The following is a 26,007-nucleotide window of genomic DNA, read 5'->3' as shown; positions in this document are numbered from 1 at the left end:
TCTCAAAGATGCAAAGTGAATAATTCAACCAAATTCAATGCCGCCTCGTAAAGTAAAAACCACTGTTTACTGTAAAAAAAAACAGGTGGCTGCTGTGAAATGTGAAACTAGTTTTGCTCTTGGGGACCCTTGTAAAAAGGAGAACTAGACCCCCGAACCAGAAAAGCCTCTCCTAACTGTCTGGCATTGCCCCCTCCCCGCACTTTGCATAAGTAAAATTAAAAAAAAAACCTGACCCTAAAATGCAGAGTAGCGCAGCTGAGCTCCAGGGCACCATCTTCCGCCAATTCGTATTAATTCGGGACTCAACACATGCACGGTTAAAGCCAACTGTGCATGCTCCCGCACACTTCATGTCGGAGTCTCGAAAGAATAACAAGTGGCGGAAGATGGCACCCTGGAGTCCCCACGGCGCTGCATTTTAGGGTCAGTTTTTTTTTAAAGTTTTTTTTTTAAATTAATGCACAGTGGGGGAGGGAGCGGTGACAATGCCAGGCAATTAAGGGGAGCTTTTTTGTACAGGGGTTTTAGCCCACTTTAAATAAGTACCCCTGGAATGTCCTGTCCTCTACCAACCCATCTCCAAGGCTGCTATGGAAATATCATCCACACTAGGAGTCATTTGCTACGACTCCGGGTTCTGGCCGTCAGAGCATAACACTAGTGTGCACAATAGCGGTGTATGGGTCGACAAAAAATAGAGTAATTGAGTAAGAGCTCAACCAAAACTCATCTGCGACCCCACAATCTTCTGCAGAAGTTGTTCCGAATGCACCTGACCCGCGAGTCCCAAAGCGGCCCGCACATCACTAGTGCACAAGGCAGTCCTGTACTTACCAACAAGTATAAGGACCCATTGTGCACTTCTCATTGCCTCTTTCAGTGAAAACATCTGAAGGCTCCATAGAACAGATGACAGGGCACCTTTATCAAAAATTGTGTGGTCAAGTCTAATAATCCCACATTATCTCCAGTAATTGACCGAATATCTCAAACAGATTAAATTCAATTGAGTCAATTGGATTAAAGAAATTATACTTCAAATTTGTTGGTAAATTTCTTGTGTCTTTAACACTTAAGCTGGCCATACACGAAGAGTTCCGCTCGTCTGGCGACATTGCCAAACCAGCGGCTGTTTCACCGATATGCCCTCTAACAGAAGGGCTATACCAGGGTAATCCGAACATTCGGCCCTAGGGCCAAACGATCAGATTACAACAAGGAGCAATGGGCTCGCCAGAAAAATTAAACCTTCCTCGGGAAGACCTGTCAGAAGCCCCCAAACACAGGCAGATGAACCGGAGTAGCGTCTACAAACTACAGGAACATTTTATTTAAATGTGGCCATACATAACCAGATACAGTCGGACTGCATTGCTGCTTGGGAGGAGTCTGTTTTGAATGACCTATTAAATTACCGTCAGTCACTCCAAATCCAAATTTCATCCTTCTCGGTGCAAGGATGGCATATCGACCATTTTGGAATGGTTCGCAGAATGGAACAATCCTATTTGGCCAACTAGTCAGCTAGCTGTAGGTTTGATCAGTGTATGGCCACAAAATTACTTTTCGCCAGACATAAGTAGAAGATACTACTCTCTCTCTCTCTCTGTTGGATGTCTACAAGATTCATTCAGAACTTTTCCTTCCCACAAATGATCATCATCTGGTTCAGCTTCCAATAATGTTTTGGTGCGACCCACATTCTTCCTATGACAATGCGATGGTTTTGTCCACTCTGTACAATAAGATCCAGTCCTTTCATGGCCCTCAGCTTGCCCAAGATCTCCATAGACTTCTTTGAATGGCACGGTAATTGGGATATCATCCAGCCAAGAAGCACAGGGAATGTCAAGAGAAATCCGCTTGATGGAAAAGTTTAGAAGGTTTTGGCAATGGCTGCAACAATATACATATAAAATTATGATGGACTATATCATGGTAATTGGATGTACATACTTTCCCCACGTGACTAGTTTGACTCAACCACAATTCAAATAAAAAATAATCCTTTTTTCCATATAAAAACAGATGGGTTGCAATTATGTGTAATCCCATCTCGTGACTGCTTGGAAGCATTAGACAATTTTAGAAGAGCTCTTTATACATTAAGGGCAGAATATAATGAGGACAGAACACTTTTTAGGACATACGAAGAAGCATACAAATTCCAAGCTCTGGAAAGGTTGCCAATGAGAGGAGCGAGACAAGCAGGCACTTTCCCCTCCCATACAAAGGGATCTCATTCCAATAAGAGACAGTTATCCCTTGGGTATAGAGTTACATTAGCATGCTCATGCATTTCCCATTTACACTTAACAAGAACCAAAAGGCAAGAGGAATTAACAGAGACTGTGTGTGATGTCCCGTCATCCTAAAAACCCTCCCTTGGAAACAGATGAGAACTGACGGCAAAAGCTTCCCCCATTATTATAATGCTGACAGCGGACCAACCCTTTAACCCAGACGTACCCAGGCTCAGGTTATTTGAGGTGATCCTTTACACCGCAAACAGATGTTGCTTTCCTGAGGAATTAATGCAATTGGTTTGGGTTTACACATGGGGTCAGGAATAGAAACATAAACGATTTGGTTACTTCACATTTAATATGGGACACTGAAGTACAGACCTGCCCATTCACAGGTGGATAAAGGCATCTTGTTTGGCCCATGTATGGGGCCCTTTCCAACAGCCTGATACAAGATAGAAAATGAGGACCACATCAACGGGTCTGCACTGGCCCAAATGCCTGCATTAGTCCGATTTTGGCACACAGTGTGGGAAGCCAAATTGACCAAAGAGGATCTTGCCCTTTATACCCAACTAAAGAAAGGCAGCAGTGCCACCTCTTTATGGCACAACCATTTTGGGAATGGGGTAATAGTGCCATTTGTGTATTGGTTTTAAGGTCAAAATGCAGTTCTCCCAGGACAGCAGACCAGTGATGTGCAGGCAAAACGAAACCCGCAAGTCAGGCGGTTTCGAGAAAAAAATCTTTGGGTCGCTCACTTCCGTTATCCACACCCACAACCTCACACTGCCGGCTTCCAGCCCTTCAATTCATAGACTCGCACCTGCCCCGTCCCTTTTGTCAGGCACTGGTCTATAAATACAGGGGATGGAGCGGGCCCGGGTTAGGGTTGGTAGGGTGCGGGTCGAGGAAAACCCTCGACAGCAGACATTCCAAAGTTTGTTATCTTTCAGTATTGGTTCCTCTAGCGGTACCAAAACTTTTTTACCCATGAACCACATTCAAATGTAAAAAGTTGGAGAGCAACACGAGAATGCAAAAAGTTCCTGGGGGAGGGGGGATACCAAATAAGGACTGTAAATGGCTGGTATCCCCTATGTGGACTAGCAGCCTACAGGGTAGTGGTGTGCGGACAATTCTCGACCCGACCCTCAGCCGCCCCCTCGCCCGGTTCGGCGTCCCCCCCTCTATTTATAGACACGCTGTGATGTCACGAAAGGGGCTGGCGTGAGTCTATAAAATTTAGGTGCCAGAAGCCGGCAGCGCTAGGACACGGGCGGGGAGAGCAGGAAAAGAGCTCAACCCAGACCCGCGACCCAAGATTTTGTGCAGGAGCCGACAGAACCTGCCCGACCCCGAGTTTTGGAAAGGACCGCACGATTACTACTACAGGGAACTCTGTTTTGCAGTACACCTGGTTTTTATGCTACCAAAATTTGCCTCCAAACCAGGAATTCAAAAATAAGCACCTGCTTTGAGGCCGCTGGGAGCAACATCCAAGGGGTTGGGGAGCAACATGCTGCTCAGAAGCCACTGGTTGGGGATCACTGCTCTAAAGAAACTGTTGCATAATACAGCCCCAGACTAATCAGTAGGTCTGCTTCCGCAGGATGTGAACATTTAAAGATCAACTATTGTATGAAAATGTTTCCCCCACTGGAGATGCAGACTAATAGAGAATGCACTCCATTTGGGGGGGAAACAGTATTATTCTGTCCAAAAAATGATAGTAGCAAGTGATATGCAGCCCACACAGAGGGGGAGATAACAATCAAGTCTACCCAGCTCACCCATTAATGCTCATGTGTTTGGCGTAGGAGCGGAGGACAGTAGAGGGGTCACTGTTTGCTCAAATCCAAAAATAATGGACTCTGGTGCATCTCTAAATTAGAGGGTGGATGTCTCCAGCAGCAAAGGAGGTAAGTCACCTAAGGGCAAGTATAATCTGCTTGTAGATATGAAACAAGGGGCCTAAATAGCAATGCTTCCAAATTCTACAGACATCACACCACCAAACTCGATAAAACCGCCATTATGAAACACGTATGTTGGCACTGCCCTAGAAGGAATGATGTTTTTAGAGAGATATTCGGCATGTACAGTACTCTGTTCCATTGAACTCAACAATCTGAAACTGGAATGCAGATCTGGGCTCAGAACCAATACATACACCAAGGCTTCCTAAAGATTTATCTCTAGCGACTCACAGAGTAAATATGTTTTTTTCATTCCAGGACAGGAAACATAAAACACTGTTAAACGAAGATCAAAGAACAAAATGACATTTTATGCCGTATGGAAAACGAAGAATTTAAAAAGGCATTTTATTTTCCCTTTCTGACTACTTAAACTGAATCTGGCACTAATATGGCAGACTATATGCACAAACTAAAAATTGGTGGTGAATGTTAAAACTCATCTTTAAAGGAGCATTTATTTTCAATATGACTGCAATAAATTAGACTTTAGCCGAACATACTTTTTGTGTATTGTTTTAATCACAAGTCTATGTGATTTGCTACTTCTTAAAGGGATACTGTCAAGGGAAAAAAATTTTTTTCAAAATGAATCAGTTAATAGTGCTGCTCCAGCAGAATTCTGCACTGAAATCCATTTCTCAAAAGAGCAAACAGATTTTTTTTATATTCAATTTTGAAATCTGACATGGGGCTAGACATTTTGTCAATTTCCCAGCTGCCCCATGTCATGTGACTTACTTGTGCCTGCACTTTAGGAGAGAAATGCTTTCTGGCAGGCTGCTGTTTTTCGTTTCCACTGAATTTGTCTCAGTGGGACATGGGTTTTTACTATTGAGTGTTGTTCTTAGATCTACCAGGCAGCCGTTATCTTGTGTTAGGGAGCTGTTATCTGGTTATCTTCCCATTGTTCTTTTGTTTGGCTGCTGGGGGAGAAAAGGGAGGGGATGATATCACTCCAACTTGCAGTACAGCAGTAAAGAGTGATTGAAGTTTATCAGAGCACAAGTCACATGACTTGGGGCAGCTGGGAAACTGACAATATGTCTAGCCCCATGTCAGATTTCAAAATTGAATATAAAAAAATCTGTTTGCTCTTTTGAGAAATGGATTTCAGTGCAGAATTCTGCTGGAGCAGCACTATTAACTGATTCATTTTGAAAACAAGGCAAATAGTCCGATTACCAGTGTGCGGATAAACATAAATCAATTATGCAGGGGGTTATCTGTGCACTGGGAATCTAATCATCTACCTCGCAAGGACCAAACATGGAGAAGCTTCAGTTTCCTGGTTTAGCTCAAGACAACAAAAATGAACAAGATTTCTGCAAAACATACTTTCTGTGTTTTTTGCTTCTTCTGGAGCTAAACAGGGATATTGAAGATACTCCATGTTTGGCCCTTGCAAGGCAGATAATCATATTGCCAATGTACAGATAAAACGGAAATCCATTATGGGGGGGGGGGGTTGTCAGCGCACTGGGAATCCAATCATCTACCTCGCAAGGGCCAAACATGGAGAATCTTCAGTTTCCCTCTTTAGCTCAAGAAATAACAAAAACCTTAGCTTTTTTTACGATTAAAACAAGAGGTAAAAAGATGCGGTCTAAGCCATATCTATTGAACTTATGTTGAACAAGGGGGGAATACAGCCCCTTTAAGGGAGCTTATAATAGGGATAGCACACTTCCCAGGCACATCTAGGTGAATGCCTGGAAAATTTAAAGGAGAAGGAAAGGCTAAAACTACGTAAGCTTTATCAGAAAGGTCTATATAAATACACCAGTAAACCCTCAAAGTAATGCTGCTCTGAGTCCTCTGTCAAAAGAAACCGCATTTCTTTCGTTCTATTGTGTACTCATGGGCTTCTGTATCAGACTTCCTGTTTTCAGCTTAAACCTCCAGGGCTAGGGCTTGAGCATGCTCAGTTTTCTCCTCTCTCCCCCTCACTGCTGTAATCTGAGCCCAGAGCTATGAGTGAGCAGGGAAACGCAGGCAGGAAGTGATGTCACATCAAGAAAATATGGCAGCTGCTATCCTAAACAAACAGAGAGCTTCTAGAGCGGTTTACTCAGGTTTTGGTAAAGCATTCTACAGAATAAATAGTGTTATAGCTTGCACTATTGTGGCTAACCTATTGGCAATAAACTGCTTTGCTAGCTTTCCTTCTCCTTTAAGCAAGTCAACTGAAGCCCTCTTTTTGACCTGTGGCTGCAACGCAACCAATTATATGTATAGGGCCTGCCCTCACCACAAGAATGTCATGTGCCGACTGCCGAGTCACATCGTAGGCAAAAAAAAGCTCTGAAATATATTAAAGTGCACATTGTTTTTAGCTGTATCATCTATGTCAGGCCAAATTCACATCAGACTGAATTTGCTCAGAAAAGGCAACAAAAATCCCCTTGAAAATGGTTCCTGTCCTTTTTCTTACAAATTGCACTTAGTATGAGTGTATGCCTATATGCAAACTGTTTTATGTTGTTTTTGGTACTGGCTATAATATATGAAATAGGCTCCTAGTCTGGTGGCATCACCACAAATACATATCTATGCAATGGGATAACAGAATAGGAGGCCTCTGAGCAACCAGCTTGAGACAGCTAGTACTGGTGAAGATTTGGCCAAACCTAGTGTGTCCTAGGATATTAGAATTCTAGAATATTAATATCAGAAGACAAGAAATAATAGATTTAAAGAATCTACAGGTAAAAATGACCAATGCAAAGTTGGTGTAGCCCGTGCATTGCTCACTGAATATAATGGATGCAAAGAAAGCCATTTCTTAAAGCCCCGAATTGAGATCATTATCAAGGTTAAAGCAATCCCTAAATGAAATAAATCACTTATAAATCAACAGACGCAATTCCGCAAACAGAGGAATTTCGAATGCAACTCTTAGTGAGCCAAATTGTTTCTTCATATAAAAAGTTCATTTGTTTTGGGTAAAGCTGGTTAATGATGAATATGATCCTACGGAGATGTAGGAAAGTTATAGGACATTAGATTGTAAGCTCCATGGAGGCAGGGGCTGACATGTTTAGAATCTCTGTAGAGTGCAGAGTATGCGTTGGTACTAAATAGAGGACAGTAATGATAAAATAAATCAATGTACACTCAGCACTGTTAAACTGTATTTTATTATCCGGTTGGAACAAAAATAGCCTTTTCCAGAATATTTGGGCAAAGCTCCATATAGGTAATCACATGACCTAGGTATGCTCTGTCTTACTTAGAAACAGATGTCCTGTATTATTTTATATCAGGAATTTTAATTGTCAGTCCATGATGGTGGTGGGGGGGAGACAGACAATAATAAAGCTTCCTCTCCCCCCACTTCCCAGTTGCCCACGCAGCATACTGGGAGCTGGGTCAGGGAGTCAAAGGGGTGAATTCTAATTTATGGGCTTGGATACCTCCTGAACATAGCAGGGGTTCCACCATGTTATAAGCCAAGGGAACCATACATGTATGGCTTGTGGGTTCGCTGTCATTTTTGGACACAGCTAGAGGAGCCCACCTGTATTAACCCATTTCTGGTTATACCAGCGACCTGATACCGACCCAATACAGGTACTTCTGTCCCATTATGGTGAGGGAAACAGTACTTCTGAAGAGAACTTTCAGCAAATGGACTTAAAGGACACGTAAAGGTTAATTCACTAAAGCACACGCGGCACTGCGTTTTCCGAAGTTGCCTCACGACGAAACTCTGGGCGGAAAACGAAGCGCCGCATGTGCTTTAACGCAGGCGACTTTTCATTATAGCGGATGGGAAGATACACGAAGGCAGTTTTGGGAGATTGTCGCCCAGAAGAAGAGGCGATTAGTCGCCAGGCGACAATCTCCCCGTGTGAACTAACCCTGCTGCCCATGTGTGGGGGCTCACAACGGGTCCTCCCGATCGATATCAGGCCAAAAATCAGCCAGATATCTATCGGTCAAGTTTGAATCTATTGAAAGATCCAGGACCGCATAGGCTAGTTGATGCCGTCCTGCGACCCATCTGAGCCCATTCGTAGTATTGTAATCCGATCGTTAGGCCCCTGGGCCGAAGGTTCAGATTAATGCAGCCGTTAGTGGGCATATCGGGTTAAGATCCGCTCGTTTGGCGACCTTGCCAAACGAGCGGATCTTATAGTGTATGGCCACCATAACCTGGTGCATAATGGTCAATCGGACCACACAAGTCATTAGCCAGATTGCACAGATCTGATGAGGAAGTGGTGGCTCCCGCAGCTCCTCTTATTCTCATTGGCTGAAACAGAAACTTTTGATGGGTATATCAAAGCTACAGCCATTGGATGAGACTTAAGTTGGCCATCTATATGGAGATATGGAGATCTCTCCTCAATATGTTAACCTGTAGTTGGGCAATATCGGGCTGATCCGATTGTGGGCCCAATGTACGGATCATACGGATTTTTAAGCCCGGCAGATCTTTTTTTCGGCCAGATATCGATCCGGGAAGCCCGTCAGAGGGCCTTAATTATTTGGCAGTATATATTTGCCCGTGTATGGGGGCCTTTAGAGGGGACCAACACATTCCGACTAGATGCAGTTTGTATTGCTCTGTGTGCGACCAGCTTTAGGCTCCCCTGTGCCTCCAAAAACAAGTGTACAAGTTCTACAGGTCAGAGACTCCCTGCCCCTGCTCATGAAAGACTGTTTTAAGAGCTGCAAATAATTAGTAGTGAAACAAAGGGTCTCTTTCTTATTGGTAAGACTCGAAGTGTTGATGGAAATGGTTGGAGATTGGCAGAGGATAAACGATGTCCCTAGCCAGAAGGTAATGCATAAATGCACAAGGACATACTTGTATTAGTATACAGGTATGGGACTTGTTATCCAGATTTCCCGGGACCTGGGGTTTTGCGGATAATGGATCTTTCCATACTTTGGATCTTCATACCTTAAGTCTACTAGAAAATTATTTAAATAGTAAATAAACCCAATAGGCTGGTTCTGTTTCCAATGAGGATTACCTTAGTTTGGATCAAGTACAAGCTACTGTTTTATTATTGCAGAGAAAAAGGAAATAAGTTTTGAAAATTTGGATTATTTGGATATAATAGAGTCTATGGGAGACCTTAATTCGGAGCTTTCTGGATAACGGGTTTCCGGATAACAGATCCCATACCTGTATTAAAAAAACATTGCAATATTTAATATTTGAAAACGAAAGAGACCCAGTGCCTTGTGTTCATTACATAATAAAGTCACATTAAATTAGGGATGCCCCGTATCCAAGAATCTGCCTTTTTCAGCAGGATTCGGCCAAACCCCAGTGCCTGACTGAACTGAATCCTAATTTGCATATGCAAATTAGGTTCAGGAAGGGAAATTATGCAACTTTTTGCCACAAAACAAGGAAGTAAAAATAGTTTTTAACACTTTTTCCCTGCCTGTCCCTGATTTGCATATGCAACTAAGATTTGGATATGGTTCGGTATTCGGTCGAATCTTTCATCAAGGATTTGGCCGAATCCCAAATAGTGGATTCAGTGCATCCCTACATTGTTTGACCTTGCTCTTGCCCCCTATAATCCCTAGGATTTATATAACTAACCTCCCTTTACCTAAAGTAGAGGAAACAAAAGAGTAATTGTCACTCTTTGAACAACAGAGAGTATTGGAAAGAACCAAAGGCAAGGCCGTATAAAGCCAACTATCTAGACGTCTATTCTAGAGCAATAACAATCAGACTAGGAGTTTGGGAAATTGGGTTCTTCCTATCAAATACCCAAGACTCCTTCAGTAACCACATCAACAAAAAGATTCTACTTCTACTCAAGAAAACATGAAACACTCTCAAGCCTACACACTTGACTGGGAGCTAAGAAGGTGTTAGTAGTGGGAACAGGAGGAAAGGTAAGGTGCATCTCAAACACAAAGGGTAAGTAGGAGAGTTGCTGGCTGCAGACTGGGCATATATAAAATACATTAAGGGATACCATTCTGAGACTTAGGTTCCAAAAGGCATCTACAGGGTGGTGGATCAGCCCCAACAAATCATCTGGCACTAGGGTAGATTATGGAAAATATTTAAAGTGTGTCATTTTATTGTGTACAATGGCAGCAAGTAGCAGTATTGCAGGCGATCGCATTTCTACGCTAAATTCCGGTGCCCCGAGGCGATGCGATTACTCGGAAGTAAGCAAACAATGCATTGTTATTCTCTTCACTAGGACAAGAAGTAGGTCAGGAGTCTGGCAAGCTAATAAAGAAGAACGACTACCGTTTTCCAAGGCAGAGGGGAGGAGCTTTGCAATTAAACATGTAAATATATTCCAATATATTACCAAAACTCCGCTTGCGCTCCTCCTCAGAAAAGGAGATCCACCATGCGGCGCTCAATTTTTCCTCCCTGCCTTCCTTATAGGAGATAGCCAGGCAGGAGAAATCGAGCGCCGCACGTTGGATTGTCACCCTGTCGCCGCTTCCGCAAGCGGAGAATCAGTAAGTGATTTCTTAACAGGGCAGTAACATAAAAATATTTTAGAAAAAAATAAATATTTGTTAGTATAGAACTAAAAAAAAACCACAAGGACAAATTCATCTTTTTTTAATCGCTAAGTCTTTATTAAGAAACAACTTAGCGAAACTCCGCTTGCGCTCCTCTTCAGGCGATCCGGCGATCCATCGTGCGGCTCTCGATTTCTCCTCCCTGCCTTCCTTATAGGAGATAGCCAGGAAGGAGAAATAGAACACATGTTGGATCGTCGCCGTGTCACTTTTTCTGAAGAGGAGCGCAAGCAGAGTTTCGTTATTTCTTAATAAAGACGATACTAACGATTTTTAAAAAAAAAAAAAAAAAAATTGATGTTACTAATCCTTTCATAAAGATTTTGCGAATTTAAAGCTAAAAGTGTCTTGGTGGTTTTTTTTTCGTTACGTACAAACAAATTTTTTTTCTGTTACTGGTCCTTTAATGAGATAGGGGTCTTTGATTGTAAGCTCCAGTGGGGGAGGGACCGATTGATGAACAATCCCTGTAAAGGGCTGAACAACGTGTTCTGCTACATAATAAAACAGATAATTGCAACTTAAATTGGTAAAACAAGGCCCTGTTTCATTAGCAGGTGGTCACATGCATGTAGGGTAGGGCAGCACCTATTGAGCAGTGATGTACAGGTCGAGAAAAACTCAACCCACACCCACATCGTCCCCTTTATTTATAGACCCGCAGAGCTCCGCCCAGGAAGTCACGAAAGGGGGGGGGTGAGTGTGCACCTATGAAACAGGAAGCAGAAAGTCGGCGGTGTAAGGTCAACCAAACCCGTCTGCGACCAGAAAATGGTGTGCTGAGATTAGCCAGAACCTGCGGGTATCGGGCCAGCTGCACATCACTACTATTGAGATCTAAACTTCGATTCAGTGCCTTTACTGGAATTACTGTATAACTCCTCTAAAACCCTAAAATTATCACATCAACACTTCCTGATCAGGCCCGGACTGGCAATCTGTGGGTTCTGGCAAATGCCAGAGGGGCTGCTATCAGGTGACATAGAAAGTCAGTATTTAGTGGGCTGCTGGGACCTGTTTGGGCCTCTATGTACTTGGAATGCCAGGGCCTATTTTGACTCCCAATCCAGACCTGCTTCTGATAAACAACCAATCTTAACGTATACAGGTATGGGACTGGTTATCCAGAATGCTCAGAACCTGGAGTTTTCTGAATAAGGGGCCTTTTCCGTAACTTGGATCACCATACGTTAAGTCTACAAAAAAATCATTTAAACGTTAAATAAACCGGATAGCCTGGTTTTGCTTCCAATAAAGATTCATTACATCTAAGTTGGGATCAAGTATGATGCACAGTTTGATCACTACAGAGAAAAAGAAAAAACACTTTTAAAAAATTTGAATTATTTAATTAAAATGAAGTCTATGGGAGATGGCTTTCCTGCAATTTGGAACTTTTAAGATAATGAGTTTCCAGATAGTGGATTCTACACCCAATCTGGCCATCCGGGACACCAAGAGGTTGCATGACGATGTGCAGGCCCAGATTTGTGGAAAAGCCAGGGTTTTAGGGGGGCAGCATGCTGCCCAACCACACCCACATTGGTTCAAAAACACTGGGGATACAATAATTCTTTTAAATTTCCCATGCGTCAATCCCCATTGCTCCAGTCCAGATGGTGAAAATTTGCACGAATAAAGGGGAGGGGACAGGTGTGACGAACGGCAGTGGGCCTAGCGGAGCCCACTATCTAAATCCGGCCCTGACGATGTGATGTGCGGGTTGTAGTGATGTGCGGGTCGGGATTTGCCCGACCTTAGCCCTTGCCCACATGCACACTTCCAGGTTGCTGTTATAGACCTGCGGCGACCCGCACTGCCGATGACGTCACGAAAGGGGCTAGGCAAGCAGGTGCATCGGGTATAAAAAAACACCCGGAAGTTGGAAGCCGGCATTTGACGGTGGCAGGCGGGGAGAGCAGAAGAGCCACCCACGAAGAAGCATGCAGGTCCGCCTGAACCCACCTGACCCACGGGTATCGGGCCAGCCCGCACATAACTAGCGGGTTCAGAAAACCTCGAACCACTCCCGGCGAACCCCCTCCATTTATAGACCTGCCCCGCCAATGATGTCATAAAAGGGTCGGGCAGGCGCGATCCTATAAAACATGAAGCCGGAAGTCTTAAGTTCGCAAGAGGGGAGAGCAGGCAGAAGAGCTTAACGCGACCCTCAAGAGGAGCAGCGAAGTTAGCCCGACCCGCAGGTATTGGGCCAGCCCACAAATCACTACGACATTGCCCAACCCGACTTCTTAGTCTGCTTGTATCGGACACAGCACAATTCTGATATTAAACGCCCAAACAGAAACATACAATAAATCCCTACTTACAAGGTGGTGCTCTGATATTGGTGCTCCAATAGTCTCATAACAGATCGTTTGGGAAGCATCCGCACCCCACCTACTGATGTTACACAGAAAGGAGAGCTGCCTAGAATTATATAACGTCATTGCCCAGTATTATATAATTGCATGCTGTCGGGTTAGGGCATTGCACGCAAGATAAATAGCTGAATTGGCAGTCCTTTCACACGCAGCATATGTAATATTTACCTCCTCATAAAACACATTTACACCTGTCAAGATTGGCCTCCTAGGGCCTGACCCCAAAGGCTCACACTCACAACAATGACTTGTATAAAGAGTGTTAGATGCTTCCTATTAGACCTACGGTGAAACAGGGAAAGGCTGATGGGTATTATAGAAGAAATGTATGAAATCTATATCAACCGCCTATAATCCTGCAGTTAGTCACATGACACATTTCCTTAAAGGGGTTGTTCACCTTTGATTTAACTTTGAATGTGCTGTAGAGAGTAATATTCTGGGACAATTTGCAATTGGTTTTCATTTTTTATTATTTACGGTTTTTGCATTATTTAGCTTTTCATTCAGCAGCTCTTCAATTTGCATTTTTAATCTGGTAACTAGGGTCCAAATATCCCTAGCAACCATTCACTGATTTGAATAAGAGACTGGAATATGAATAGTAGAGGACCTTACTAGAAAGATGAGTAATAAAAAGTAGCAATAACAATACATTTTGTAGCCTTACAGATCATTTGCTTTTTATATGGGGTCAGCGACGCCCATTTGAAAGCCGGAAAGAGTCAGAAGAAAAAGGCAAATAATTATAAAATTATTAAAAAAAAAAAATAATGAAGACTTATTGACAAGTTGCTTAGATTTGGCCATTCTATAACATACTAAACCTTAACTTGAAGGGATACTGTCATGGGAAAACATTTTTTTTCAAAATGAATCAGTTAATAGTGCTGCTCCAGCAGAATTCTGCACTGAAATCCGTTTCTCTAAAGAGCAAACAGATTTTTTTATATTCAATTTTGAAATCTGACATGGGGCTAGACATATTGTCAGTTTATCAGCTGCCACTGGTCATATGACTTGTGCTCTGATAAACTTCAGTCACTCTTTACTGTTGTACAGCAAGTTGGAGTGATATCACCCCCTCCCTTTTCCCCCCCAGCAGCCTAACAACAGAACAATGGGAAGGTAACCAGATAGCAGCTCCCCAACACAAGATAACAGCTGCCTGGTAGATCTAAGAACAGCACTCAATAGTAAAATCCCATGTCCCACTGAGACACATTCAGTTACATTGAGAAGGAAAAACAGCAGCCTGCCAGAAAGCATTTCTCTCCTAAAGTGCAGGCACAAGTCACATGACAAGGGGCAGCTGGGAAATTGACAATATGTCTAGCCCCATGTCAGATTTCAAAATTGAATATAAAAAAATATGTTTGCTCTTTTGAGAAATGGATTTCAGTGCAGAATTCTGCTGGAGCAGCACTATTAACTGATTCATTTTGGAAAAAAAATGTTTTTCCCCATGACAGTATCCCTTTAAAGGTGAACCACCACTTTAATACTGGCTGCTTTATCCTCATACGAGGGCCCCAATACACGAAACGACTCTGCTGCCGAGGGAGCCACAGTTGAAATGAAAATCATCACTTTTCGATTAAATTCACAGCAGCTGTCAGATGTATTTGTGTCACAGGTTTCTTATTTGGAATCAGAATGACAGCGAGCCTTTTATCCCCTCTGCGGGCATTCACACGGGGGCGCTTTAAACGAGAACTGCTGCCTCCAAAAGCAATTTGTATCATTATCGCCTCTTTATAGAATTAAATCTGCTTAACTGATCACCAGGCTACAGAAAATATAATGTAAATGCTGCAAAAGTAACTACTCGTTATTAGTTTCTTCTTTCACTTTTCAAACTGGGGTCGCCGACCAGGGTGGCCAAGAAATTATGTTCGAATTACGAATCCCCGGTGAAAGATTCGGCCGAATACCGAACCGAATCCTAATTCGCACATACAAATTAGAGGCAGGAAAGGAAAAAGTGGAACAAATTCTTCTTTTGTCAGGAAAAGACACATGATTTCCCTACTCGCCTCTTATTTAAATATGCAAATTAGGATTCGGTTCGGCCAGGCACAAGGATTCGGCCGAATCCGAATTCTTCTGAAAAAGGCCGAACCGAATCCTGGATTCGGTGCATCCCTAATTTTTACCTATCTTTCTATTCAAGCCTCTCCTTCAAACCATGGCCTGGTTGCAAGGGTAAGTCGGACAGTAGCTTCTGATGAAGGGCGGGAAGCCACGAAATGCGTAGAGCGAGCAGCCCATAATATGTCTGTGGCATGCTGATTTGAATTTTAACTATGCTCAATAAACTACTATCCTTTTTAACGAATGGATGCTGGCTTTATTGGTGCTCCGTGATTTTGAAATCAGTGGTGTAGGATCGCAGCTTACATGTAGCACGCTGGAGCTTCACACGGTCGGTAAGTGCTCCCACCATTGTTCAGAACCCTAGCAACCAGAGACCTGCCGAAATTCCAAATCAAATTAACAGTTAAATTAAAGGGTCAACTATGGGTATGGGAAAGGTTATCCAGAATGCATGGGACCTGGGGGTTTTCAAGATAAAGGATCTGTCTATAATTTGGATTTTCATACCTCGTCTAAACATTAAATAAACCCAATAAGCTGGTTTTGCCTCCAATAAGGATTAATTATATCTTAGTTGGGATCAAGTACAAGCGACTGTTTTATTACTACAGAGAAAAGGGAAATCATTTTTAAAAATTTGGATTATTTGTATAAAATGGAGTCTATGGGAGGCAGCCTTTCTGTAATTAGGATCTTTCTAGATAACGGGTTTCTGGATAGCGGATACCTGTACCAATGTAGCGTTGCTTGTTTTGGCAAGTGACACAGCAGACCTTTATCTAATACTATAAAAAAAAAATACTTTCAGATAGGGGTGTACCTAATCCAGTATTCGGTTCGGGATTCAACCTTTTTCAGCAGGATTCAGATTCGGCAAATTCTTGTGCCTGGCCAAATAAATCCTAATTTGCATATGCAAATTGGGGCATGGTGGGAAATCACGAGACTTGTTTTTTCCACTTTATCCTTTCCTGCCACTGATTTGCATATTAGAATTCGGTTCGGTATTTGGGGATTCGGCCTAATCCAAAATAGTGGATTGGGTGCATCCCTACATCCCAGCTATAGTTGCCCTTGGATAGTAAATTCTATTCTTATTATTCATCTGCTTGCATATAGGATTCTTTTGAACAGTGAATGGATTTAGTTTCCCTTTTAAACATTCCCCTTTTATCAGCCGTACCAAACAAACCCTGCTGATGTTTGGGAACAGAACAAGGTCCTCCCCGAATTCCACTAAACGCAGAACATAATGCAGGGGGTCGCCTACAGAATTTATCAGCAAAGGCAACGAGAGAGAGAGAGAGATAATTCCTGGCACACAAACCCATAACAGGGAAGGTCTCTCTGCTGGATCAGTGCTTCCGTCAGTGAACAGATCTTCTTATCTTCGGAACAATACATTGAAAAGTAGGGCCCCAGGCCACATCCTTCCTTTGCAGTCTCTTCTCCGGCCATCTCTCATCAAAAAATATCATCACAGCTCAGTGATTTCCCTTGGTACAAGGGGCATGACATATTATAGCGCAAGCCATGAAGCCTCAGATGGAATGTATAGAAAGATAGTCGAACTGCAGCTCCTATCAGTCTGATTAGGTCTACCTGTGCATGGCCATTTTTATAGTTAAAAGGGTTGTTCCCCTTTAAATTAACTGTTAGTATGATGTAGAGAGTGATATTCTGAGACAATTAGCAATTGGTTTTCATTTTTTATTATCTGTGGTTTTTGAGTTATTTAGCTTTTTATTCAGCAGCTCTCCAGTTTGCCCTTTGAGCAATCTGGTTGCTAGGGTCCAAATTAGGGATGCACCGAATCCAGGATTAGGTTCGGGATTCGGCTTTTTCCAGCAGGATTCAAATTTGCATATGCAAGTTAGGGACAGGGAGGGAAATTGTGTGACGTTTTGTCACAAAACAAGGAATTAAAAAAGGTTTTCCCTCTTCCCACCCCTAATTTGCATATGCAAATTAGGATTTGGTTCGGTATTCGGCGGAATCTTTGCGAAGGATTCGGGGGTTCGGCCGAATCCAAAATAGTGGATTCGGTGCATCCCTAGTCCAAATTACCCTAACAACCGTGCATTGATTTGATTAAGAGACTGGAATATGATAGGAGAGGGGCCTGAATAAAAAGTCGATTAATAAAAAGTAGCGATAACAATATATGTGTAACTTTACAGAGTGATTGTTTTTATATGGGGTCAGTGACAGCCATTTGAAAGCTGGAAAGAGTCAAATAAAAAAGAAGGCATTTAAGATTAATTGAAAAGCTGCTTAGAATTAGCCATTCTATAACATACTAAAAGTAAACATAAAGGTGATCTATCCCTTTACGTTTTAAACTAAAAAGGAGAACTAACAAAAAATAAAATACAGCTAGAAATGTAATTTATACACATCTTGTATGATCTAAGACTTTGGCCACAGCAGCTCGCCATCTTGGAGCTTGCTAGGCCATCTTCCGAGTGTATTTTATACAGATCTTATTTTGGCAGGACCAGTGTATATTTAAAAGACATAGGCAATACATATACATTAATTAGTGCATTGAGGTGTAACTGCTCAGCCAGTGCTTTAGGCAAGGGCCACACCAGGGCAGAAAATCCCGAACAGAAATCCGCTGGCTGATTTGTGCCATACCACGGGCAGTATCTTTCTCTCTCTTCCTCATTGAATCAAACTTTGGCTGATTTCAGTTCAAAATGCAGAAGCCCGCTAAGCCGATTCAATGAGGAAGAGAGAGGAGGCTACTGCCCACGGTAGGGCAGAAATCACCCAGCGGCTTTCTGTTAGGGTCAGGGCACACGGGCAGATTCGGGGAGATTAGTCGCCCCGGCGACAAATCTTCTCTTCTTCGGGGCGACAATCTCCCCGAACTGCCTTCTCCTACCTTCCCACCGGCTATAATGAAAAATCGCCATCAGGATGGCACTCGCTTTCCGAATGCGCCTAACGAGGAAACGTCGAGCAACTTCGGAAAATGACGCGCAGTGAGTGCCATCCCACTGCCGATTTTTCATTCTAGCCGGTGGGAAGGTAGGAGAAGGCAGTTTGGGAAGATTGTCGCCCCGAAGAAGAGGCGATTTGTCACCGGGTGTGACTAATCTCCTTGAATCGGCCCTTACCCTTAGAGGTTTTCATATATATCTGTGTGCAGTTTTCCACTGACGAGTTAAGCCTTGTGCAAACATTTCTCAAGAAAAGGGAACTCCAATGCCCTGAAAAGTTGGTTTCAGATAGTTCACCAGAAATAAAGACTTTTTTCCAAATACTTTCTATTTTCTATGTGTGACCGTCTTTCTAATATTGAAGTGTAAAGTAAATTTTTCACCTTCTAAAGCAGCTCTGGAAATGGGAGGGGGGTCGCCGACCCTATAAACTGTTCTAAATTGATACATTTCTTATCTTTGTCCCTGCTGAGCAGAATCCCTGGGTTTCATTAAAGGCAGCTGTTAGAATTGATACAATAGTTGCTAATACTCCAGAAATGCTGCTGAGAAATGTATCAATTAATGTTGTAAAATTGTAACAGTTCAGATGCACTTGGATCACTGAGCTTCCAGACAGAGACACTGGAGATAAGAACATTAAACTTAAAGGGGTTGTTCACCTTTGAAATAACTTTTAGCATGATACAGAGAGTGATATCCTGAGACAATTTACAATTTGTTTTCATTTTTTATTATTTGTGGTTTTAGAGTTATTTAGCTTTTTATTCAGCACCCTTCAACTTGAATCTTGAGCCATCTGGTAACTAGGGTCCAAATTACCTTAGCAACCATGCATTGATTTAAAGAAGAGACTGGAATATGAATAGTAGAGGGAATGAATAGAAGGATCAGTAATAAAAAGTAACAATACATTTGTAGCCTTACAGAGCATTTGCTTATAGGAAGGGAGTCAACCTGGCCATTTGAAAGCTGCAAAGAGTCAGAAGAAAAGGGCAAATGACTATAAAACAATAAAAACCTATTGAAAAGTTGCTTAGAATTGGCCGTTTTACAACATAATAAAAGTTACCTTAAAGGTAACCCACCCTTTTAAATTTTGGGAAAACTGTAAAAAATAAAAAAAAATGGAAAGCGATTGAAACTAAAAATCTTTGTTTGTGGTGAACAATCTGAAAACAACTCAACTGGAAAAAGTGTCTGGAAGGTGAACAACCCCTTTAAGAGCTACAAATACATATACAGCATAAAATCCATTTTACACCATTTTTTGTAGTCCCTCCAATATATAATACATGATTAATTCCCTGATTTTACACCATTTTTTTTTCTGGCCCCCTGAAAAACTTAAAACAGGGGTTGTGCTGTATTAGATACTACAGGTATAGGATCCCTTATCCAGAAACCCAATAGCCAGAAAGCTCCGAATTACGGAATGGCTGTCTCCCATAGACTACATTTTATCCAAATAGTGATATGTAAAGGCAGAAAACAACTCCTGGAGAGGAGAAGCAGTCTAGATGTGTGCATCACATTTCATTTCATTAGGTTCTTTCTGTAGAGGAAATCCCCAAAACTGATGCCAGTTATGATGTCACGTGCTTGAAGGTGCACACTAACCTATAAAGGCTCCTACCTAGTCATCTGCTAAACAAACAGATCAATCAGGGGTATCCTTGCAATGTATTCAACCAGACACTGAATATGTGGCCCAATGGAATCATCAGCTGAAAACCCTTTGGCAGTATGTCCTATCCAAACCTTGGATTATTTTGGTTAAATATAAATATTGGTGGGGCATATATAACCAGATAGCAGCTCCCTAACACAAGACAACAGCTGCCTGGTAGATCTAAGAACAACACTCAATAGTAAAATCCAGGTCCCACTGAAACACAATCAGTTACATTGAGAAGGAGAAACAACAGCCTGCCATAAAGCAGTTCCATCCTAAAGTGCTGGCTCTTTCTGAAAGCACATGACCAGGCAAGATGGCTGCCTACAGACCAATATTATACATTTAAAAAAATACACTTGCTGGTTCGGATATGAAATTTTATATTGTAGAGTGAATTATTTCCAGTGTAAACAGTGTAATTTAGAACTAAAAATGACATCATAAAAATCAAGACAGAATTCCTTTACTTATGAAGGTCGCACTGAAATAGGGGAGTGACATGTTCATCCAATAGGCTGAAGTGTTTTTCTTTATATCCCAATCTTAGGACATGAGTTACCAAACTATGGGGCTCTTAAACACACAGGTTAGAATAGGCATTAAATGTACACACACACCAATCTAAACTGATATGAAAGATAAAGGCAGCCCTGACCTGTGGAAGGGCCGTGTTCAGCTGCCTCTGGAGAGAATCCCGTTCATGGCTTGCTTCCTGGAACTTGCACTGACTTAATGATAGAGATTCCTGGGTTTCCCGCAATGTGTCAAGCAGTCTGTCTCTTTCCTCCAACATGGACACCATCAGCTGCTCAAAGTGAGAATCGGAGTCTGCCTGTACAGGAGACCCCGACCCATGGCCTCCGTTGCCCCCAGAAGGCATCTCAGCCTCGCTAATCGTTGGCATCACTTCGCACATCATCTGCGGAAATAAAAAAATATTGGTTAGCGGATTGGTCACCCTTAAAGGAGAACTAAACCCTAAAAATTAATGTGGCTAAAAACGCCATATTTTATATACTGAACTTATTGCATGAGGCTAAAGTTTCAGCTTGTCAATAGCAGCAATGATCCAGGACTTCAAACTTGTCACAGGGGGTCACCATCTTGGAAAGTGTCTGTGACACTCACATGCTTAGTGGGCTCTGATTGGCTGTTGAGAAGCTAAGCTTAGGGCTCGTCACTAATTATCCAGCAGAAAATGAGCTTCCCTGGCTGTAATATAAGCTGATGCTACAGGTTTGCTGATTATTAAATTCTGATGTTAATTGCACTGGTTCCTGTGCTGCCATGTAGTAATTATGTGTATTAATTACAAATCAGCCTTATATTGTGACATTTCTATTCTATGTGTACTGTATATTGTGAGTGGGTCCCTAAGCTCAGTAAGTGACAGCAGCACAGAGCATGTGCAGTGAATCAGCAGAAAACAAAATGGGGAGCTACTTGGGCATCTTTGGAGACACCGATCTTTACTGCTAAAGGGCTGTGGTTGCCTTGGGCTGGTACAGAAGCACAAAACATAATGTACAATATTTCTAGCTACTTCTTTAGTTAGGCTTTAGTTCTCCTTTAATGCACATTCACTGGCATGAGATCAGATCCACGCCTGATGTAGCAAATAATAAGCAGTAATAAATAGGTAACTAATCCGCTCTTGTTTAGCCATAAACTTGGAACTTTTATGGTCCTTTTGCACGGCTGTGTTGACATGATTTCATGCCGAGGTGTCAGAAAAGAGTAACACCCTCTCCTGCAGAAAAGCTGATATAACTGAAACAGGGGTGTGTGTTCAGTGATCTGTAAATCGCCGGCGGGATGGCACTCGGAGCAATTCGTGATCCGAAGTCGCGTGAATCACTCCCGCCTGCAATTTACATTTTAGCCGGTGGAAAGGCAGGGGAGGTACTTCGGGGGGGTTTAGTCGCACCGAAGAAGAGGAGATTTGGCGCCGGGCGACTAAACCCCCCCCCCCCCGAATCTGCCTGTGTGCCCTGACCCTAATTCTATGCTGCCCAAAGATTGGCTGATTTGGATTGGGCTGGCACCATGCCCCCTTTCAACACTGCTCACATCTACTGTAAGACATGATGTACCTCCCGACTTATTCCATAGAGAATATAGTGAATAAAGTACCCCCTCTTGTAAAATATAAGGATATTATAACTTACCGAGGAGTTTCATGATCATATAAAAGTACGAGGCCGAAGGCCGAGTGTTTTTATACAGGTCATGGAACTCCGAGGTAACTTATAATATCCTCATATTTTGCAACTGGGGGTACTTTATTTATTATAATACACAAATTTCAATGAGTCATGTGACAGAAATGACATCAGAACTCACCGTTTATAACTGATGACATCAGAACTCACCGTTTATAAGGATATAATTTACAGGATATTCATGGCTTTTGTGTATTATAATGTCATTTATGACAATGTTCCCCAGGATATAATGTACGGGGTTACTCATGGCTTTTGAGTATTATACGGAAATAAAAAGTCAACTCTGAGGACTGTGACCTATATAAAAGAATTTGGCCTGTGCCTTTATAAGGACAAAGAACTGCTTATTGACTATTTACTGCCTAATATCCTTATGCTTTAAATATGTATATTTGTTTCTGCATGCATTATATTTAAAGACACAGCTTCATGGGGATAGACATCCAATTAGAATATACCATACAATAATAAGCAGGGGTGCAGCAGAGAGCCTATACACAACTTGCAGAGTATATTTACTTTTGGCAGGACAGTACTCCAGTAACAATTAAACTGACTATTAGCAGAAACGGCCACAGAGCAAAGTCTTCAGATGAAACAGCTCATTATTCAGCTCCATAAAGAGCCAATTAAGCTTGAAATGTTGCCCGCCGCCCTTTTTTTTGCTAATAAAGGCAATTTAAGTGTTATTTGAGAGATGGCCAAAGGTTTGTTACGGAAATATATGGGTGCTGCTTTAATCTTTATGGCTGTTGCCTTTGTATTCCAATTGCTCAGGACCTGGGGTTTTCTGGATAACTGATCTTCATACCTGTCAGTGATCCCCAACCAGTGGCTCTGGAGTAACAAGTTGCTCACCATCCGCATGGATGTTGCTCTCAGTGGCCCCAAAGAAGGTGCTTATTTTTGAATTCCAGGCTTGAGGCAAGTTTTAGTTGTATAAAAACCAGGTGTACTGCCAAACAGTCCCTCCTCTAGTCTGCCAGTCCACATAGGGACAAGCAAATAGCCAATCACAGCCCTTATTTTGCACCACATGGAATTTTTTTTGCAAAAGGGTTTCCTTCTCCTTTAAGTCTGCTAGACAATCATATAAACATTAAATAACCCCAAGAGGCTGGTTTTGCTTCCAATAAGGATTAATTATATCTTAGTTGGGATCAAGTACAAGCTACTGTTTTATTATTACACAGAAAAAGGATATTTTTTTTTTTATTTGAATTATTTAAAAAAAAAAATGGAGTCTATGGGAGACGGCCTTCAATTAATTCTGAGCTCTCTGTAATATGTAAAGTTCTACATTATCTCTCCCTCTCTCTATACTGTGTATACAAAAGCATAAAATAGCACTCTATAATAGCAGTCCCTATACCAGGAGGGCCCATACTTTACTAATGCCAGGTCTACTTTTAGTGATGTTGTCCCATTATGATCTACACCCATAAAAGCATCGTTAGCATTCTGTTCCATGGAAAATATTACTTAAATATTATATTGATTCATGAGATAATTTATATTGTTATATTTAATGAACAACTATTTCTTATTATAAATCTGATGACAAGCATGAAATAGGAGGGAGATTTAGACAAGCTGTTTGCCGACAGTGTCTTGAGCTCTACTGATCACTAACTAAAGGTCTACTGGTAAACCCCGATCTATCTTTTGGGCACCCCTGCCCTATGCCTACTATTACACAGACCCAACTACTACACAGACCCACTACTACTACACAGACCTACTACTACTACTACACAGACCTACTACTACTACTACTACACAGACCCAACTACTACTACTACTACTACTACTACACAGACCCAACTACTACTACTACTACTACACAGACCCAACTACTACACAGACCCAACTACTACACAGACCCACTACTACACAGACCCACTACTACTACTACCACACAGACCCACTACTACTACTACTACACAGACCAACTACTACTACTACACAGACCAACTACTACTACTACACAGACCAACTACTACTACTACTACTACAACTACTACTGCACAGACTTACTACTACTGCACAGACTTACTACTACTGCACAGACTTACTACTACTGCACAGACTTACTACTACTGCACAGACTTACTACTACTGCACAGACTTACTACTACTGCACAGACTTACTACTACTGCACAGACTTACTACTACTGCACAGACTTACTACTACTGCACAGACTTACTACTATTACTACTACTGCACAGACTTACTACTACTACTACTGCACAGACTTACTACTACTACTACTGCACAGACTTACTACTACTACTACTGCACAGACTTACTACTACTACTACTGCACAGACTTACTACTACTACTGCACCGAATCCAGAATTTTCAGCAGGATTCGGATTCGGCCGAATCCTTCTGCCTGGCCGAATCAAATACGAATATGCAAATTGGGGGTGGGGAGGGAGATTGCGTTATATTTTGTCACAAAACAAGGAAGTAAAATATGTTTTCCCCTTCCCACCCCTTACTTGCATATGCAAATTAGGATTTGGTTTGGTATTCGGCCAAATCTTTAGCGAAGGATTTGGTCGAATCCAAAATAGTGGATTCGCTGCATCCCTAACACAAACCAACTACTACTACTCAGAACAACAACTACTACTACTACTACTCAGAACAACAACTACTACACAGACCTATCTGTACTACTACACAGACCCACCACTACACAGACCCAAAAACTACTACACAGACCCAAAAACTACTACACAGACTTACTACTACTACTACTACACAGACCCATATATAAAAGTCTGGCTTATAACTAACTATACACAGACAAATACAACAGTATATATTCTATACATTATTCTATTACTTCTATTTTCTATATATTTTCTATATATTTTCTAACACTGGGATAGATATAAAGAAATAAAAGCAAATGCTATATAAATACAGGGAGCAATAGAGTATATATGATGTAGACAAGACAGAGGATTCTATACACACACACACTACAGACACAATGTATATATATATGACAGTCCAGTTATAAAGAGCCTATAGTCATGTATATATCAGATTGGATTCCCAGGACCAGTTACCTTGGCGTCACCGTCACGTGATCCCAGGATTGAGAATTCTGCCACTCACACTCGGCTCCTTCTCTGAGCCCCGAACCGACAGGCACCGAAAGCAGCGGCAGGACCCCGGGAACCGCGCTCACCACAGCCGGGGGTTTAATCCTCAGCGGCTCCCGTGTCTCCTGCCGGCCACACCGGTATCCCGGGGAGAGCTGAGGGGGCGGAGCTCCGCTCTCCAGAAACCCCGGCTCAGTCTGGCTGCTTCAATCCTCCCGGCATCCACCGCGGCGCCTAGTCGGTGCGTGACGTGCCCGGCATGCATTGCGTCACGCAGGAGGCGTGACCTGTTGCCTGGCGACAGCGGGTGGTGACGGGCAGAATGGTTGCAGCCAATAGGAGAGGAGAGGAGGTGGGTCCGTGAAAGGATTAAGAGATACTGATGAAGAATGGATTTATGGAAAGGGAAAGAGGAAATTAGATAGGAGAGTGAATGAGATAGTGATTTGTGTGTGCATAGCGATAAGGTATATTGTGTGTGACAAGACATTCCGGAGAGAGAACTAATTAGGGATTTCATGTAATGAACTCACCATACTTCATATATTTCATTTATCTTACACAAGAGTCATACATTTCCTTGTAAAATATGTATTCAGTGGCCTATGATGTCACTCGAGTCACATGACCCCTTTTCAACCAATGAAGACTGATAGATGCTCTGGGCCCTGTTACTATTGTTGTAGAAGGGGCCTTGCAACATTTGGGGCTCAGTTATGTGCTGCATACAGATACAAGTTCATTTTCCTGGGGGTTTTCTGTCAAAATAGGTGTAAACAATGGCAGAAACATACTGTAGA

General features: G+C 42.2%; 1 protein-coding gene across 11 annotated transcripts in view; it reads right to left on the bottom strand.

Moving 5' to 3' along the window:
- ppfia1.L (protein tyrosine phosphatase, receptor type, f polypeptide (PTPRF), interacting protein (liprin), alpha 1 L homeolog) overlaps positions 1-25,475 on the bottom strand; it is a 77,431-nt gene extending 51,956 nt beyond the window's left edge. For 4 of the 11 annotated variants that reach the window (XM_041589830.1, XM_041589827.1, XM_041589824.1 and 1 more), the window contains exons 1-2: positions 25,172-25,473; positions 20,516-20,779 (exon numbers count right to left, since the gene is read on the bottom strand). In XM_041589830.1, coding sequence (XP_041445764.1) covers positions 20,516-20,779 — 264 coding nt within the window. In that variant the 5' untranslated portion in view covers positions 25,172-25,473. Of the gene's footprint in view, positions 1-20,515; positions 20,780-25,171 lie in introns of all 11 variants that reach the window. The other 7 variants (XM_041589823.1, XM_041589826.1, XM_041589829.1 and 4 more) reach the window with 4 other exon arrangements.
- Between the last annotated feature and the right edge of the window lie 532 nt (positions 25,476-26,007).

The sequence above is a fragment of the Xenopus laevis genome, chromosome 4L (genome assembly GCF_017654675.1).
Source record: "Xenopus laevis strain J_2021 chromosome 4L, Xenopus_laevis_v10.1, whole genome shotgun sequence".
Lineage (NCBI taxonomy): Eukaryota > Metazoa > Chordata > Amphibia > Anura > Pipidae > Xenopus > Xenopus laevis.
Note: the sequence above shows the minus strand (reverse complement) of the source record. Positions and strands in the feature narration are given on the sequence as shown.